General features: G+C 37.8%; 1 protein-coding gene across 1 annotated transcript in view; it reads left to right on the top strand.

Moving 5' to 3' along the window:
* The first annotated feature begins 6,810 nt into the window (after window positions 1–6,810).
* Window positions 6,811–18,742, top strand: part of PTPRQ (protein tyrosine phosphatase receptor type Q) — a 131,294-nt gene continuing 119,362 nt past the window's right edge. The window contains exons 1-9 of the mRNA XM_063134713.1: window positions 6,811–6,858; window positions 8,561–8,698; window positions 9,916–10,051; window positions 10,515–10,769; window positions 11,732–11,949; window positions 13,815–14,001; window positions 14,109–14,393; window positions 15,910–16,194; window positions 17,163–17,432. Of these exons, the coding sequence (XP_062990783.1) occupies window positions 6,811–6,858; window positions 8,561–8,698; window positions 9,916–10,051; window positions 10,515–10,769; window positions 11,732–11,949; window positions 13,815–14,001; window positions 14,109–14,393; window positions 15,910–16,194; window positions 17,163–17,432 (1,822 nt within the window). The remainder of the gene's footprint in view (window positions 6,859–8,560; window positions 8,699–9,915; window positions 10,052–10,514; window positions 10,770–11,731; window positions 11,950–13,814; window positions 14,002–14,108; window positions 14,394–15,909; window positions 16,195–17,162; window positions 17,433–18,742) is intronic.

The raw sequence follows: 18,742 nt of genomic DNA, 5'->3' as shown, positions 1-18,742 counted from the left end.
CTGTCCTTTGTTATTATTGCGTTTATGATTTAAATGCTTTAATGATATTTGGACACTATTCCAAGGAAAATATTTGATGTGTTGTTATAATGATATATGCAATTCTACAATAAACACAGTACACTGTTGGAAATATATATATATATATATATATATATATATATATATATATATACATATATGCGCTACTCAGACAGTAATATTTGAAGGAATAATTAAAAGAATGTGTGCTGTAATTACCAAAGTCAAACAGCATTACTTCAGAAGGAGCTAGCACAATAAGTAGAATATAATACCTTTTCTTTGAGGTAATATGTTTTAATATAGGGGTTGGTGTTTATATGAGGACTTGCAAACAAGCAACTCTCCATACAGAATCTTAGCGCAGTCATATGAAAAGTTGCACTATATGAAAAGAAGGCACGTTGGAACTGTTATTAGCATTGAGATGGAAAGCTAATTCGGACAGGTCATGTGAACCAAGTACTGTGCAAAACCATTCATGCAGTGCTTCCTGATGGATAGTTCCTAGTACTACCAATCTACAGGCATTGTATAGCTTAACTGAATTTTTTCTAGTAAGAGAAAAGTTGGAAGCAAGTGGAAGATGACATCATCTGGACCTCCATTAAAATCCGTGAATGAGGCAGGGTAGCTGCGTGATAAAAGCCTTGTCTGGAATCACCCCTTGTATTCCCAGATACAAATCTGCTAGTCTAAACATATCTTGTAAACCATGGTGTATTATTGAATTGGTAATTTGTATCTGCTCCTTCAAAACACAATGCTTCTATTATATACAGCACTGTTGATGAATAAATATATTTTAAATTTCATCTGAGTTAACTGTAAATTATTGCCATATGAGGCTAGGAATGTTATGATTTCATTGGGAATGGGAAATGGATGTTCCAGAAGAGTGCTGTCTTCCAGAAGGATTTAGTTGTTAAGTGTGCCTTCATAATTTTGGAACTATCAGGGTTTGGTGAAATTTTGAGGGCAAATTACACATTACAGACAAATGTACATAATGTGCCCCCCCCCCAGCCCCTATGACTACTTTTATTGAAGTATAGTAACTTCAGAAAGGATTACATTGAGGGAGAAAAGTGTGGATTGGTAGGGAGTAGCATAGCATTTTATCTACTGGCCATTTTTACATTCCTTCTCACCCTCCCAAGCCAGTCAGAGCTCCTTCAAATGGGGGGAAATTGCATTTCCCTACCATCTGGTACTGTTACTCTGCTTCCTGCTTCACTTCCGCATTGGGGACAAGCTCAAATTACACAGGGAAGTGTGCAGAGACCACATGGCCCCAATAGAACAATGGGAGCAGCACCCTTTATAGCAGAACTTTCCTGCATACGGCAGGAAATCCCAACAAATCCTGACTTATTTGTTAAAAGTCGAGTTTTCTGAGGGTTATTTTAAAATGGGAAAATTGGCAAATGGAGCGGGAGATGTACAGCAGGATCGCTGTGTTGTCAAAATGTCTCATGAAGATCCATGAGTAGCCAGTCGCGAGCATGCAATAAAACACTTGTCCGATGATCCTTTCAGTCAGTCAGTTTATTACTGTAAATAACAAGCATATTAGGACAATTAAAATGAGAGATTAAAAGTGGCTGTTTTCCCCTAAAGGGTTCCAAACATTTGTTTGGCTGTGTTTGCCTGCAGGGGTGGGGGAAGCAATTGGAGTGCAACTTGGAGAGGAAAAAATGGCCGGCAAGGAAAAATATCCACTCCAAATGTGTCTCTCCCGGAGCAGCTTTTCTTCAGGGAAAGTGGCCAGCAAGACTGCATACACTTGTGTGTAATATGTGGTTTGGCCCCTGGTTTCACCTTCTGAATAAACACTACTCAGCATTCCCTAGAAAGTTTATGACATAGAAAACAAAAATATTTTCATTTAGGGAGTATCCATTTAATTAAAATGGAATATGCTGTACCCAAACAAAACTAAGTTGCTTTGTTTTTAAAAGAGCATCTCTGTTGATGGCCCTATTTATAAAGCCTTCACTTAAAGCTGACAGTGGCAGATATGTTTTGTCAAAAGTGATAGCCTAACTTCTTCACTAGGGATTATCCAGATAGTCAGTGAATGGGTGCCCTAAGTACATTTTAGCTTCTTTGTATTAGTCCCACAAATCTGTATTAGTCCATTGGTAATAGCTGGGAGTGAGTGGACAAAAAGCTTCACTGCACAGGAAAAGCAACACCCAATTCTCATCATTCTTTCAAAAGCAAGCAAATGGGTTTTTTCTGGTGATGGTCTTTACTTTTAAAAGTTTAAGTGCCAAGCTATCTTTGGGACCACCTTTCTCACTATGAACCTACTTGGTTATTAAGATCTTCAGGAGAGGCTCTTTTGAAAATAGCCCCATTCGCAAAGGCCTATTTGTTGGGTATTCATCGACCTTCTCTAGTATTGCTCCCAAATTGTGGAATGCACTCCCTTCAGAGATAAGATTGGTTCTCACTTCCTGCTTTTCAGAAAGGGATTTAGGCTTTAATATTGTGAGCAGTGTTTTCAATGTTGTTTTAATATTTGAATATGGTTTTATAGCTTTTACGTATTCTTTTTATTTGTACACTACCTCAGCAACATTTGAAGGAAAGTGGTATATAAATATTAAATAAGGCTGGGCAGCCATCTGGAGTAAATGATCAAGCTCTAGTTTCCCAACATTAAGCAGTGGTTTGTTCTAGATGGCACAAGGCCCTCTCCAACTCTGTTTCAGTGAGTTCTACTAATGTTATTTTTTTACCCATCATTTTTGGAGGCTTGATGTTGTTTTACAGGCTTAGACAAGATTAGTGAATGGTTCTCTGGTGACCTTTTTCTTTAATATGGCCATTTGTATATTATTGTTGTTATTATTATTATTATTATTATTATTATTATTATTATTGAAAGCTCTTTGCCTGGCACCAAAATCAAATAAACAATAAACAACGTAGGACAAGGAGAACATCTTTGGAATTCTTTCCATTAGTGGAGTGCCACAATTGAGAAGCCCCTCTCTTGTAGCCACCCACCTAGCTTTATGTGGGGGCACACAGAAGAGGCTTGGACTTAAGGGTCCAAGCAGGTATATATGGGAGGAACATTCCTTTAAATACTCTGGTCCCAAGCCATTTAAGAGTTTTAAAGGTCATCAACACCAACTCTTTGAATTTGGCTCAAAAATGCTGATGGATGTTCTGTAGCCTGGACACTTGATAAAAAATAACCTTATACTGTTCAATGTGTGATTATAAAACTGGGTTGATTTCCTAACCCCAAAAGGTCATGCAAATCAGTCCATGACTCCCCTTCCATTTGGTTTTCGTGGAAGGAATGGATTTCAAGCTTGGATTTTGCTTTCCTAGGTGTCACACCAGAGCAATTGCATTCCTGTTTGGACCTTCCAGTTTGAAGCTTCATTAGATCATCTGCATGGGATGTACTAAAACAAAAGTCAAGAATGCTTGTTGCCAATACTGAAAAGCCAATCCTATGCATGTTTAGACAGAAAAAAGTGGTACAACTCCTAGCAGAGGGAAGTTGGGAGTTGTGTTGTTGCTCTTGCTGTCTAAAAATGCATAGGATTGCAGTGTTAATTTTTGTTTACAAAATTCTTGATTTTTTTGTTTTTCTAGAAATTTCTGTGATTATTATGTGACTATCAACACCCTCATTTTTTGTTTTTAAAGAAAGCTGACTAATTTTAAATGCAACCATTTGTAGTTCAGGATTCCGATTTAATTCAAAGACATCGTTTTAAAGGGAGGAATGGTAGTGCCCTAATAATATGGAGCTCAGAATGAGGGCCTGCTTCTGCTCCAAGCGGAGGAGATCAGCCACCGGTGGGGGTCAAGCCCCCCCCCCCCATTGAATTCCGCAGTTCAAGGTGGCCGTCTGCAGAGCCCCTCCCTCGCCTCCCTTCATTTCCATGGAGACTTCCCTTCACCTGCCCACACAAGGGAAAAGGGCAAGAGTGACCAGAACTAATTGGGAGCGGGGACGGAAGGTTTCAAGGGAGATCAGCCGCTGCTACATTCAAGGCGAGCGTTGCACAGGACGGGCTGGTCTCCTGGCGGATGAACAGCAGGTGGGTTCTGCGCGCGACTGGCGGCCGAGTTCCTCGGGGATTTGCCGAGCAAAGGCGGCGGCGGCGGCGGCGGCAGCAGCAGCAGCAGTTATTCGCCTCTCGCGCTTCTCCTGCCCACTTCTCGTGGCTGAGCGCGAAAATTCGAAAGGGAAACCAGGGATGCCTCCGCGTGCTGCAAATCCTTGAAATGGGGTGGGGGAATGAGTGGGCGATTTCGCAAGCGCACGTGGTGATGGTGGAGACGTTTGCTTTTTTTTCTCCTTGAGAAATATATGAGAAAGGGATTTGGACAAGTGCAGGCCGCTCTAAATAACACCCATCTTTTCTGTAATGCCACTGAAAAACAGCTTGCAAGGTCGTTGTTTGTTGGCATTTTATATACCGATTTTTATTTACAGCTCTTACATTCTCTGTGGGAAATAAAACACAGCTAGAACCTAATATTGGAGCTTGCCTGACAAATGCACTGATCTGGCTTGAACAAGGGAGACTTGTGATGCATTAAACTTTAAAGCTTAAAGACTAACAGAGTTATTGTGGTATGAATTTTCAGAGGGAAGAGTCCAGTGTTTGATGTATGAAAATGCTTGGTAGTATAATCTTGTCTTGTTTGCTATCTCAGATTAATTAATTTGTGTTTAGTGTTGAAAATCCCAAAAAGGGCCATTTTCCAGGACTGCAGTTTGAGCATATCTCTTTGTGGCATTTTATATGTAGTTTCGTGTGTGTGTGTGCTGTTAATACTTAAAATTTCACAAATTCTTTGGCAAGGGATGATAATAGATTATTATCATACTATGGGACTGGCTGACATGGTTAGATATATAGAAACAATTGATATGCAGTGAGTTGCACATCTGCCACTGTGCATACAAACTAAAATGTGCATTGGACATACAGTGAACATATAATATGCTTGATTCCTACCTCTTTCCATTCTTAGTGTAAAACTGTCATGGGAATTGGACATATCCACTTCAGCCAGTGCACATGATATGTTGGATGTGTGATGGTCCTGCACATAGGGTCCTGTACCCTGATGTGCCTAGAGAATTTGTACATTTTCAACCATCTGAACCACCCTTACGAAGTACAATTCTATGCACACTTACTTGGAAGTAAGTTCCACTGAATTCACTAGGACTTCCTTCCTACTGAGGAAACATGCATAGGGTTGGTGATTCATGCATAAGTGCTCACATCTATTTTCTTGTATAGGGTCATGTCAATTCACAGTCCAGAATACAATGAAATTGACAGGGAGACTTGTGGCACTTTACAGATTGATTGTAGTATATGTTTTCATACATCAGAACCCTTTTAATTGGCATCTTAAAAGTTAACACTTATTGTGGCATGAGCAAAGGGTACCATCCTATGCATGTTTAGACAGAAAAAAGTCTTACCATTCCCACCATTCCCCAGTTAGTATGGTAGATTGGTATGGTAGACAAAGTAGATAAGATGTATCAGCAAGATTTATTTTATTTATTTATTTACAGTATTTATTTATTTATTTATTATTTATTTATCATACTTATACCCCGCTCCTCAGCCAAAAAAGGCTCTCGGAGCGGCTTACACTTAGCAAAAAAGACAGTCCCTGCCCTCAGGCTTACAATCTAATAAAGACATGACACACAAGGAAAAGGAGTCAAGGAGGGAGGGAGGGAGGAGAGAGAAAGAAAGAGAGAGAGAGAGTCCGGCAGGAGCAGGCCCCGATGTTACTTCTGCCTGCTCCTGTCCCCTCGGTCTTTCTTCTTCCCCACAGGGCCAAGATGGCAGTTTGCCCTGTGGGCGGGGGTGGGGAAGAGTCCAGCAGGAGCAGGCCCCGATGTTACTTATATACTACTTCAGTTCTCAACAGATTATGGAGCAGTGAACAATAAAAGATAAAAGGATAAAAGAATAAAACATATTAAAATGTGTTATTTTTTTTTAAAAAAACCAATACTAGTAAAAACCAATTGTTGGTGTAGAAATAAAACCTGCCTTTTCCCCACAAAAATGGGGCCATGAAATGCAAGGAACAGGTCAAGAAATGGAACTGCTTTTGGTGAAACTGTTGAGGGAGCAACAAAATGTGCTCTCCGTCAAAAGAACCAGGGACACTAAGGTCAGAGTGCAAGTTTAGTGTTCATCCTACTACTTGTCCAAATTACACCCCTTTACTCCCCCCCCCATTGAAACTGTATGAGGTCATTCACTTCTGTGTGAAAAAGTAAAGTATTTATAACATTCCTTCTCCTTGCCCCTGGTACCTATGTATATGATGCTCTCTGAAATATATGGAACTTCCCACCTTTCCTATGTAATATATAAATATTAATAGCTGAAAAAATGTAACATGGGAAGAAACCTTCAGATACAGTATACACATACAATACATTGGAGAGAAATGGTGGAGGGTGCTACCCTGTTGATTCTTCTTCACCTCTCAAGCAGCTTTCAATATCATTGACCACAGTATCCTCCCGGAACTGTTCAGTAGGTTGGGAGCAGGAGATGCTGCATCACAATGGTTCCACTCCCATCTACAGTGCTACTTCCACAGAGTAGAAATCTTGAACAGAAGTAGCAGGGTTGCTATCAGAGAGTTACTGTTACATTCATTTTTCCTATCTTATTTTTCTACAAATATGTGATCATAATTTTCATTGGAAGCTGTTAGGATCCTGACTTGCACCAAACCTGGGAGCCAAAGCAATCACACTCTATGGACAAAGCAATTTGGCTACTGGTTGTAACACAGTACATATTTCAGGTAAGAAATAAGGTACTCTGTGGTATGAAAATGATAAACATTTTGGCTTTTCTTCTCATGTTAAGTCTCTTGTCATGTATAATTTTGCTTATGTGAGCAGAATTACTGTAATCTCAAGCTACTACATTTCTGAGATATAGCAGTGTTTGTGCCCACAGATAGGACCAATAAAGTTGTACCTAATAATAATGGGAGAAGTTGAGTTATATGAAAGCTCCATCACACCGGGGTTAACACGCTCCCTACCTTGCTTCTCCGCCCATGTTTTCCTTCCTCGGTTACTTCCTCTTTCAAAAGAGGAGGTACACAACGAGCACGAAGCCCATTGAGTCCGCTGTTCTAATGGCACTGCTTCTCCTGCACACAGCAGGAGAGAGCAGCAATTCCGTGTTTAAAAATACATTGGACTTAATAAGGTTTTTTTTGTTGTTGTGCAAGGAAGGCCAGAAGGGGCGGAAGTCACGTGGGAGGCAGACAAAGTCATGTGAGGGACCTGAGCAAACTCCGTGAGTGCCCAGTAACAAGAATACAATAAAATGCTCGTTGGATGGAGCCTTTAGATATACGCAACACTGTCCATGATCTGGAGGATTGGGAATCAGGATTGGGTATATGCTTACATGTTCTATCCTCTCTTCATTCATTCAGCTTCATGAATTACTACCGTATTTCTTCGATTCTAAGACACACTTTTTTCCCCATATAAACATCTCTAAAAACGGGGTGCGTCTTAGAATCGTGGATGCGTTTATTATTTATTAGAATCAAAGCTTTTTCTGTTGGTGGTGCTGAAATTAGTGTGTGTCTTACAAACGATGGCATCTTAGAATCGAAGAAATACGGTGCTATGGTTTGATCAAGCCAAAAAGTTATTCCTTAAGCTGTATGCATGAAGCTGTATGCATGAGTGGAGAAGGGAAAGGGAATGGGTCGGAGGGGGGCGTTGCATTTCAAGAATAGTCTGAATGCAGTCATTGTCTGCATTATCTCCATGTAACCTACACATCATTTAACAAAGTATACTTTTAAAGCATTACCATCATCATCCAATTATAACCTGACAGACTGCTGGTTATAGTGTTGGAGGAATGCATAAGAAATACATCTTTTGAGGCCCTGCATGTCCACTTCTTTTCACCTAACTATACATTGTGGTAGCACTGGCCACTCTAACTGAGAAGTTCTCTAGGAAGCCTCCATGCCTCACTGATACCTTTGATGCTAAAATGGTGCATCAATTCTCAAGAGGAACATCGTTTGCCCTGGAAACAATATGTCTGAGGGTTTCTTGCATCTGGGATGATGTCATTAAGATACAAGAAGCCCTTGAACATGTCATTTCCCCCCATAGAATATTCATATGGTCTTGAAAGCTACTTGACCCGGGGGATCCGCACATGCCCAGATATTCAGTTTACTTTTCAAGACAGAAAATATCTTGGGAACATGTTATTTAATGCAGCAATATGGGCTGAAGAAGTTCATATTCCATACCAGTTAAATATGAACTTTGGTAACATTGCTAAATAAAATACAGCAACTATACATTGTTTAATAACTGTTTTAGAATGTCTTAAAGTATATATTTGACTATCATTTATTTATTTGTTACATTTTAATAATCCATCCAATAGCAGAAGCTCTCTGACCAGTTCACAAAAGGTTTTTTGTGTGTGACATATGCTTCACCTTTACATTGCAGACATCAAGTGGTCTGAAGTGTGGCCAAGTAAAGAAAACTTCTAGAACAGTTTTGTTGGAGTGGCCAGAATTTCCAAAAGGAAGGCATCCAGATTTTTATGTTGTAACCTACCACCTCACAGATGACTTTGTTCAAAAAGTAGGCAATATTCTTCCCTGTTATGTGCTGCTAGTGCAGCCTTCCTCAGTCCAATACATCTGGAGTGCCCCAGGTTGAGGAAGGCTGTGCTAGTAGTTATACTCATTTAGTTTAATCCCAGCATGTTGGTATAAATTGTCCATTTGTTTTTAAAAAATAATGTTGAGGAGAATGTCTTGGTTATTTAGAAGAAAAGAAATTGAAAAATAAAATGAATACTGATAACTGTAATTTTCTGGATCGAAAATAAGTAAACACAGAAAGGAGACATTACAAGAAACATTCAGATCCACATGGTTTGACACAAGAGTCTCACCTTTATTTCTCCTGAGATTACTCTTGGAAAGTGCATTGTATTTGCTGGGCTCTCTGCAGCTCAATTAATTATATGGCCCAATCCAATAGAAATGCTACCTGAGTGCTGTTATTGATGTCTTGCTTCTACACAGAAACAACAAAACCATAAAACAAGTTAAAACCTCCACTAAAACAGCTAGTTAGCAGAACAGAAAATCTCAAATACTGAAGAGAAAAGGGCAGGGGAAAAAAGGTTTAATATGGCTCTAGAAGTATATCAGGGAGGGAGGCATATATATCTCCAATGGAAGGGAATTCCAGGTCCGCAATAGAAAAGGACCAACTTTTCAAAGAGATCCATAAGATGGAACAAAGAAGGGCCTCATTAGTCAGTCTTAAAGTTTGGGCTTCCTATAGAAGCTCCTTGAATTAATTCACTTGGTTTAGGCTTTAAAGATTAAAACCAGCATCTTGAACAGGGGCTGGAAACAAAGTGGTAGCCAATGCAAATATTTCAAAATAGGTATATTTCAATGTAGGTGTATCTGTAAATAGATGGCCATGAGCATTCCACATGAGCCTGAGTTTCTGAACTACCTTTTGACTATTACTATAACTAGTGTAGCTGTAGTAATGTTGTATTATAATATAATACCTGGCTATCCTGTGCTGCTTTTGCAGCAGTTATGAGTTTGGGACTACTGTTCCGGGTTCATCCCATTTACTCCTACACATGCCAGTCTGCAGAAACCACCCACCATGCAACGTAGTCAATAAGATCATTGTCACTATATGGATTATTAGTATTACATAAAGATGGACATCTTGAGGAATATATTCACTATCTTATTGAAAGTACTAATTCATAGTGCAATCCTAAGCATGGGCTTTAAATAATAAAAAAACCCTTTAAATTCTAGAATGTGAAAAGTGTTTCTACAATCCAAGTAAAAGCACAGAATGTTACAATTCTTCTTGAAGAAGAGAGGAAATACAATGTGATGGTACAGTCGCTGAAGAATGGGAAAATTCTATATGCAGAATCATTCAAGACATGTAAGTACTCCATGTATGGTCTACTTTTAGCATCCTTCTACATCAGACTTGAAAAATATGTGATATGAGAGAACATTACTTTTATAGTAACTGCCAATATTGTAATGAATAGTTGCTTGCATCTCTGCTGCAGTTTCATTTGCTTTTTGGTATTTTTTTAATGTAATGTGTTCATTTCATGTCATCATTGTTGAATGCATACTTCAAAATTGATTATAATTACAGTGTTTACTCAAGTACACTTAGACAGGCTTACTTGCCATTAGAATCAGATAAATTTGGCATACATAATTTTATAATGGATTGTTTTATACATTGCAGGTGTTTTTGTCTATGTCTGCTAACTATACCCACCCACCCCAAATATGTTGCTGTTTTTCCATGTATGAAACTAATTCATTTGTTTCTTAATTTGATGTAATATTCTACTACATAATTTGATTTTCTTATATGTCTGTTGCAGATGGAATTTCAGACAATATTGTCAAAACACATGCAACAAGTACAAGTGTCTTGTTTAACTTGAGTATACTGGCTGATGATTTTTCCATTGAAATTTCACATAATAACATTTCTCAGATGCTTAAACATAACGAAGTCTTCTATGAATGGACTGATCTGAGGCCTGCAACTTTGTACATGTTTACCCTTGAATTTAAACAACTTCATTTGGAATTTATTAATGTGTCTCAAATACTGGATGTTGAAATTGAAACAGGTGCATATTGTAATTTTTCACTTTTGCTATTCCTTGCTTGAGCATCTAATGTAATTCTGCGTCTAGCCGTGGTTGGAAATGCACTTGGGAACCCCCCTCGTAGGAACCGTTCCAAGTTCCTGCAAAGAATGGTGTGATGTTGTTATAGCTAATGCAATTAACAGTGAAACCAGTTCAGTTCACTACATAGTTATAAGCCTTTCCTAAGTGTATTTACCAATTATGAAGAAAACAGACATATTTTCCACTGTAATTCATGGGTTTTGGCTCCAGTGCTACACAAAGATTTAGAACCATTTGTTAATAAGGATGCCATTCACTTTTGTGAAATGTAGGTAGACATATATCTGATACTGCTCTGAAAAGAAATGGGAGAAGAGGAGGCTACTGTCATAGTAGTAGTTGTATACTCTTGTGATCCCACTAATCTGTGTGGGCTAGCAGTGTTTGATACTCTGAACACATGGATTGCAAGTTGCTGTGATCTTAGATTCAGAGTACTGATGATCCTTATAACACTATGGTTCGGTTAAAGTCCACAAAAGAAAAATCCCCCTCCTTTCTTCCCCATGTAGCCCCTTTGCACCTTCCTTTCATAAACTTCTTTAAGTTATCTTACGATTCAACCCTCCATTTGTAATTTTCTCATAGTTTATTAAAGAAGCTCATTAATACATTTAATGCTATTCATGGTCCAAATCTAGGAACTGTTCTGTGAATGCAACATCAATTATTGCACTGCAATTAAAGCAGACCTTTAGGACCATGCTAAAGGAGAGTTGCATAAAACTACAATGCTTGTATTTGTTTTAGTGAAATTAATGAATGAGGAAAGTGCATAATTTAATTTTCATTTTATATGAAAATAGTGTTGTCTTAAATTGTGAAAGATTTATTTTGTCACATGTATGTGTATTGAAAAAGAGCTCTGGAATTCAGGAGATTATATGTTCATCTTTTAGGTTCATGTTCAGATGGCTGGACAGCTTTCAAACAGAACTGTTATAAAGTAAGTAAAGAAAGCCTGCCATGGAGTATGGCACAACAAAACTGTGGATTATTTTCAAGCAGAGCACATCTTGTTGATATAAGAAATAAAGAAGAACATACATTTTTGGCTTCTTATCTGCAGTCATTCAATCAATTAATCATGCTATGGACAGGTCTTAATGACATTAAGGTCAGTATATTTTAGCTTATGTTATGACTGCCACTATGGATCTGGGAAGATCTGAGTTCAAACCTGGATTTACTTTGTTATCTATCTGTCAAAATGGAATAATAGTGCCCTGAATCCCAGACAATTTTGTAAAAGTAAATACAACACTGTAAAGCATGTGTTTAATTATAGTACAACAATAACATCCCTCAAAGCAATGTTATAGCTATTATGACATAATTGCTCTTCACTTGTAGGACAAGTAACCCCTGTTTTACACTGGCCATGATTCTACCATCTTGTGTAGAAAGCAGAAAGTTCAGGCATCCAGCCATGCATGGGTCTCGTTGCAGTCACTGCCCGTTCTCAGTTATGAGAAAGGGCCTTCTAACTTTCTAGAATTACCCATGTTGTAGAGAGAGAGCTAGGCAGAACTGCAGTGTCCCACACTGACCCAGCTACCAGACCAACCATAGATGATCTGTGATGACATTAGACCATGTCTAAGGTAGCCAGTGTGTATTTTGGCCTCGCTACCCACTCCATCATTTGATTTTCTATGGAATATGAATTGGCTGCCTCTCAGTGATAGGAGCCTGTTTTCCCTTCTGCCTTGGGACTGTCGGTCTTCATCCATGTGTACTCTACATCAGGGATAGGGAATATGTGACCTTCCAGATGATGATGGACTGAAACTCCCATCATTGTTCACATCAGCTATGCTGGCTAGGGCTGATGGGAGTTCCAATACACCAACATCTGGAGGATCACATGTTCCCCATCCCTTCTCTAGATGAACCTCAGGGGTAAGCAACTTGCAGCTGATGGAACTTGCCTTGTCTCAAGAGGCCCTGGCCTAAGGAAAGTGTCTTTGGGAGGGGAAACTGCAATAATATAGTTCCCAGAGATCGAATGACAGTTTTATATTAATTAATTCATAAATCCATCGTTATCATCTGCTTGTGTAATGTACAACAAAAAGTTAAAAACTACCATTTAAAACATAATTATAATGGAATCAACAACTGATTTAATAGAATCATAGAATAGTAGAGTTGGAAGGGGCCTATAATGCCATGGAGTCCAACCCCCTGCTCAATGGGCACAGGGACAAAATAACACAATAACTCCCAGTATACATAGAACTTAATTGCTTGCCTAAAAAGAAATGTTTTGACAGCATGTCTGAATTAATTTAGCTCCTGGGCCTGATGTATGCCGCTAGTAGGTGCTGTCTCTTTCCCATTCTTTTCTACAGAATATCATTTAACAAACTTCACATGGTGCATTCAACTTTCATCAATGTGGGTAGTGTTCACTGGCAGGACTATTTAGAGCAGACCCATTGAAATGAATGGGACATAACTTAGACTAATATTGGATATTATTATTATTATTATTATTATTATTTATTTATATAGCACCATCAATGTACATGGTGCTGTACAGATAACACAGTAAATAGCAAGACCCTGCCGCGAAGAATTGTTGTGGTTTCTAAAAGATGAGATATGAGTGTTAATTTTCAATGGGATTTTTTTTTAAAAAAAAAAACCTGCTAAAAAAACTTCCTAAACTTTACACATAATCTTATACTTACTGGAAATCTAATTTAGAAAATAGTACCTTCTATCTTATAACTTTTAAATTTATATTTTGAAAAATAATCGATTTTAAAAATACTAGTTTTTTTTAAAAAATACTAAAATATATTGATAGATCATATTTTTAACATGATGAAATAGTAACTAACCTGCTCAACCCTCCCACCCCCAAAAGCATAGGAAAGTGATTTAAATAGTATATCAGAAAATGTTGTGGAAAGCAATTCACTAATATAATAATGTAATTTTAAAAATGTATTACAGTTGCTATAATTCTTTCAGGATGAAGGACTTTTCTTATGGACAGATGGCTCTCTATATCTTGGGAAATCTGAACTCTCTTCTCTGTCAATGATACCAGAAAATGAGACAGATTGTTATGCTTTCCAGAGAAATCCCGCTGCTCCAGATTACTTCTTCGTGGGGTTTTTCTGCTATATCCCATTGCCATATATTTGCAAATATGAGTGTAACTATTTTATCACTTTTAAACATTTCCTACTGTTTATTATTTTATAAGAAATTGCCTGTATAGAATTGACATTTAATTTAAAGATTTTAAATTGTCCTTTTCAGTATCTTCTGTTCCTGAGAACTTCACATTTAAGGTGCAGGAAGTCGACACAAATGAAGCAGCGCTTTTTTGGAGCAATTTGAATGGCTGGCTTAATTCAGGCTTTCAGCTCAAAATTAAATACTATTATGAACATTCAGAACAATATTTTGAAACTTTTACTCTAAATTCTACCCACACACAAATTTTGCAGTTGTGCCCTGGTCATATTTATAAATTTTTATTGTCAGCAAGGAGCCCTGAAGGGGAACAAGTTAGCTTACATCCAGTCGTGATGGTAGAGACAAGTAAGTTATGATGAAATAAAATATTTGCTCATTTAATATGTATGTTTCTTGAGAAAATGTTATCTTGTGTTTTAGCTGCCTTTTGAAAACTGAATGAAAATTCAGATTCAAACATTGTCATTGCTTGGGACACACAGTGTTAACGTTGACTTTGAATGAACCATCGTAGTATATAGCAGAAGGCTTGACAGGGAGCTTCAGCTATTGGGGGGTATAAAAATGCAATAGATAAATAAACAATAGTGAGAACAGGATGAAGCTGCTGGAGGGACAGGTTTTAGACCTGGTGAATCAGTGTTCTAGTCATAAGAAGCTGTTACAAAGCTGTGAAAACCCTCTAAGATGGCAAAGTGAGGCTAGCCTTGGTCGGAGAATATTTGTAATTCAGATGTTAGGGTTTTTTTTATCTCCTGCCCGAGATTCACAGGTTTGAATTTTGCATCATATAGCAAATTTAATATCTGCCCAGAGTTAATGAATAAAGGCAACACTGTGTGAAATACAGTAGCATTTTTTAAAAACTTAAAATGCTATCTAAACTGTAATAAAATACATGACATTTGAGTTCTCTTTAGCTTGCCATCCTATGCACTCTTAGCCTGCCATCCTGTTTAGCCTGCCATCCTATGCACTCTTAAACCTCATTGAACTCGGTGGGACTTACTTTTGAATAGACAAGTGTAGAGTTGTACTGTTAAGACTTGTGGTTGCTAATGAATACTGTAAGTAACCATAAGTGATTAATTTATTTGAAACCCAGGCAAGCCAAAGATATTGGGGTGAGGGTGGGTGGGACGAGACTTCAAGGTTAACTTATTTCATATTTTCAACAGTAATTTTAAGATCATCTGCCAAAGATAAAAAATGTTTATAAGTAGGCGGTAAAACTGCAGTAACATTATAGGCATACATAGTATAAAAGTTAGACACATTTAATGTAGTATATGTGCTCTAGCATATCAAATATATAATAGAGAGAAAGTGGCAGGAAGATTAATCTTTGTGTTGTCTCCTTTGCACTCCGCAGTGCCTTCCAAAATGCTTCTCTTGAAAGTCATGGGGCCTTTAGAAAAAGGATGTGGTACGGGGTGGGGGGCTGCAGCAGAAAAGACAAATGACCCAAAATCAGGTGGAGGCAGCTTGCACGAACAACTTCCTTCTTCCTTATGCAAGCTGGCTCTGCCCAATCTTAAGTGATTGCCCACTCCCTAATCAAAGCAACACTGTAATTGTAGAAAATATAGAAATGCAGAACCTGCATACTTCTAACATTAGGTAAATATTTGATATTTCAAAAAGGGGGGGGGGATTCCAGATCTTAAGAGTTGGTTTTAAAGACATTTCTTAGTAATAAGAAATTATCCTGTCATCTCCAATAAACCATTCATAATGTAGGTTCTAAGATATTTTTTCTTTCATATTTACATATTGCACATTGTTTTGCTCATCTTACAGCATTTGTTACCATCAATTGCTTGCATAGTAGAATTATGCTTTCTCATCTTTTAATTATTAGGACCATTATATTTACACCATGTAAAGGCAACACGGGTGACATCATCAGAAATAGTTTTGGAGTGGGAATCTAGAATCAGCTCATGTAATGCAACTTTTCATCACTACTTAGTTAGCATCTTGGATAGCAAAACAACAAAGTGGGGAATGATTCCATTTGGAAAAATGAACACTTCTGCTGTAATTGGAAATATCAAACCATACCATCAGTATCAGGTACATCTTCAGAGTGTTGCTGAAAAGGGAACTCTAAGCTGCTATGAGGATCCTATGCTAATTATAACAGGTACATACTTTTCATTTTGTAAACAAAATACATAATTTTAACTGTTAGTGCATATAGGAAATATGTACTAGGGGAGTGTTAAAACCTAAATAAAAGGATATACCTTCATGGAAGATGAGAATATCAGCAGCTACTGAATGCAACAGATCCTGCAGTCAGGCAAACTTTTATTCTCATGGATATAAGGAAACAGATTTGTATTACAAACAGCACCTTGCTTACCTGGGAGCAAGGTTTGGAGTAATCTATCCCAGTAGGGAAGAGGTAGCAGCAGGGGAGGGCAGGAGCACAGCCACAATGCTATGATGGATCTGGGCAGCGTTGCATGATCTAGGAACCCATCAGGGCTTTGATTGGTTTGTTGGGGGGGGGGGAGGCGTTCTCAAGTTGGACCAGAGAGAGAATAATCTCCCTGTGATCTGCTTGTGACCTATAAATTCAGCCCATCAATGTGGCTTTGGCATTGCCATTGATCACTTCACCCATCCAGGTTTTAGTTTCTGTTTTTTACCTTCTCCTTCCTTCCCTGACAGGGCCTAGCAATAATGTTGCTAGACAGTACACAGTAATGTTACAGTTTGCTCCTGAGTAGGCTCAGAAAAGTAATATGACTCATTTCAGACAACAATATTTTCTAATTATTATACAGCAACTAAAAAAATAAACTTTTATCTTGGTTAAAATTTAAAATGCTAGAGGCACAAGTTACTACAGGATGTAGATTTTTATTTATGCAATTCTCCGCTTCCAATTTTAGCAACCAAGAAGGAATGTTTTAAAGTGTTTTTAAGTGTTTTTTTTTAAAGTGTTTTTTTTTAAATCATTGTATGACTGAATCAATGCATGTTCCTTTCATCTGTGACTGGATGTGTCTTACTAAACCGAGAATCAAGTTTTAAAAGCAGAGCCATGAAATAACTATTTTTGATGATTTTATATATATTGTAGATATTCTTTTCTTTGCTTAGGTGTCAGCCCACCTACTAACTTATTCATCCATCCAGAGGATATAGGAGAGGACCATGTAACTATCTACTGGAAACTGCCACAAGAGGGCGAAGAATCCTACATTCAAGCTAAACCATTTTCAGTCAAGGATAAAAGCATGATGTTTTTAGTAAACAACACAGAGAGATTTAAAATTGAACCCCTAATACCTGGAATGACTTATGAAATAGGAGTGGCCACAGTGACCAGTGGAAATAGGAGTGATCTGAATACCATTCAATGCACTCTTAGTAAGATGCTTCAAGACTGATTTGTTTATTTTAAAAATGAATATTCAGATTTAAAAGCCTTCTTCAAGAGTTCTATTTCACTATTAAGGGGTAAAATTAGTGCATTTGTTTCTAGCAGTAGTTCCAATCCTAATCAATTAAATCCAATGGTAACTTTATGATTAATTTCAATGTGATCAAGTTTTAAAACCTGTGACGGTCATAATATTTAATCGATAACAGAAGCAGAATTTAACTCAAAGTACTCTATCCCCATTATTCTTGGGAAATATTGCCGTATGAGATTCACTAAAGTAGAAATTTCTTCCATCGACATTCAATGGGGTTGAATTCAGAACAAGAACTGATTGTGCTCTTTTCAAAATAATGATGTATGGGCTAAGAGTTTTTCTATTTACTAAGGTAGCAAGATCCATTTGCAGAAAGAATACTGATGAGTCACTTCAAATATGTGAGGGATTGTGTAGAAAAGATGTTGTTTTAAAATGGCAGGCAGCTGACATATGCCACACCCTAGATAAGCATTACAATTTTGCTGGTGAATTGGAACAACGATTTTGAATTTATTTATTTAATTATTTGAAACCCACGTTCCAAAATAAAATGTTCGCAAGTCGTTTAGTATATGAAGACAATAACACAATAATAACCACAATCAAAACAATAAAATAGGGATAAGTAGCCCACTTGGTTTGGGATTCAGAATTTGTCCACATCCAATGTACATCCTTACAATGAAACCACTAAACATGTCAGGATTAAATATATATCAGAGCCAATCAAATCATACATAAAAAGTATTGCAGAGTAACAGCATTCACAAAGCCCACTTAAAATGAAAAGAGAGAAGCTTGAGGGAGTTCTACAACAATCTAATCTTTACAATGATTGGCAACTGACCAGGGCCTGAACCCAATTATAAGACCTGGGTAGGTACATATTGAGAAAAGATTATTTTAGACAACTTGGCCCTATATCATTTAAAGCAGAGATGGGCAACTTTGGGAGGGAGTTTCTATGGGACATTCCCCTCGGGGGGGGCATTCCTCCTGGGGGCCCCTTGCAGGGTGTACGCCACCAGGCACCAGAAAAAAATTGGGGTCTTGATACCAAACTTATGTGTCAATCTGCTTTGGTGCAACAGCTGAATTTGACCCGTTCAGCTTGACTTGAATTTTCAAAGCATTAGCCCCTCCAGAGAGTTCCATTGAAGTGAATGTGATGTGAATGTGTCGGCTATACACCAGGTCAAGATGCAGAATATAAATTCAGTTCTTTGTGAACAATAGTCTAATATGTACAAGCCATTC

Source organism: Elgaria multicarinata, chromosome 9 (genome assembly GCF_023053635.1).
Source record: "Elgaria multicarinata webbii isolate HBS135686 ecotype San Diego chromosome 9, rElgMul1.1.pri, whole genome shotgun sequence".
NCBI classification, from domain to species: domain Eukaryota; kingdom Metazoa; phylum Chordata; class Lepidosauria; order Squamata; family Anguidae; genus Elgaria; species Elgaria multicarinata.
This window is presented reverse-complemented; position numbering and strand designations above follow the sequence as displayed.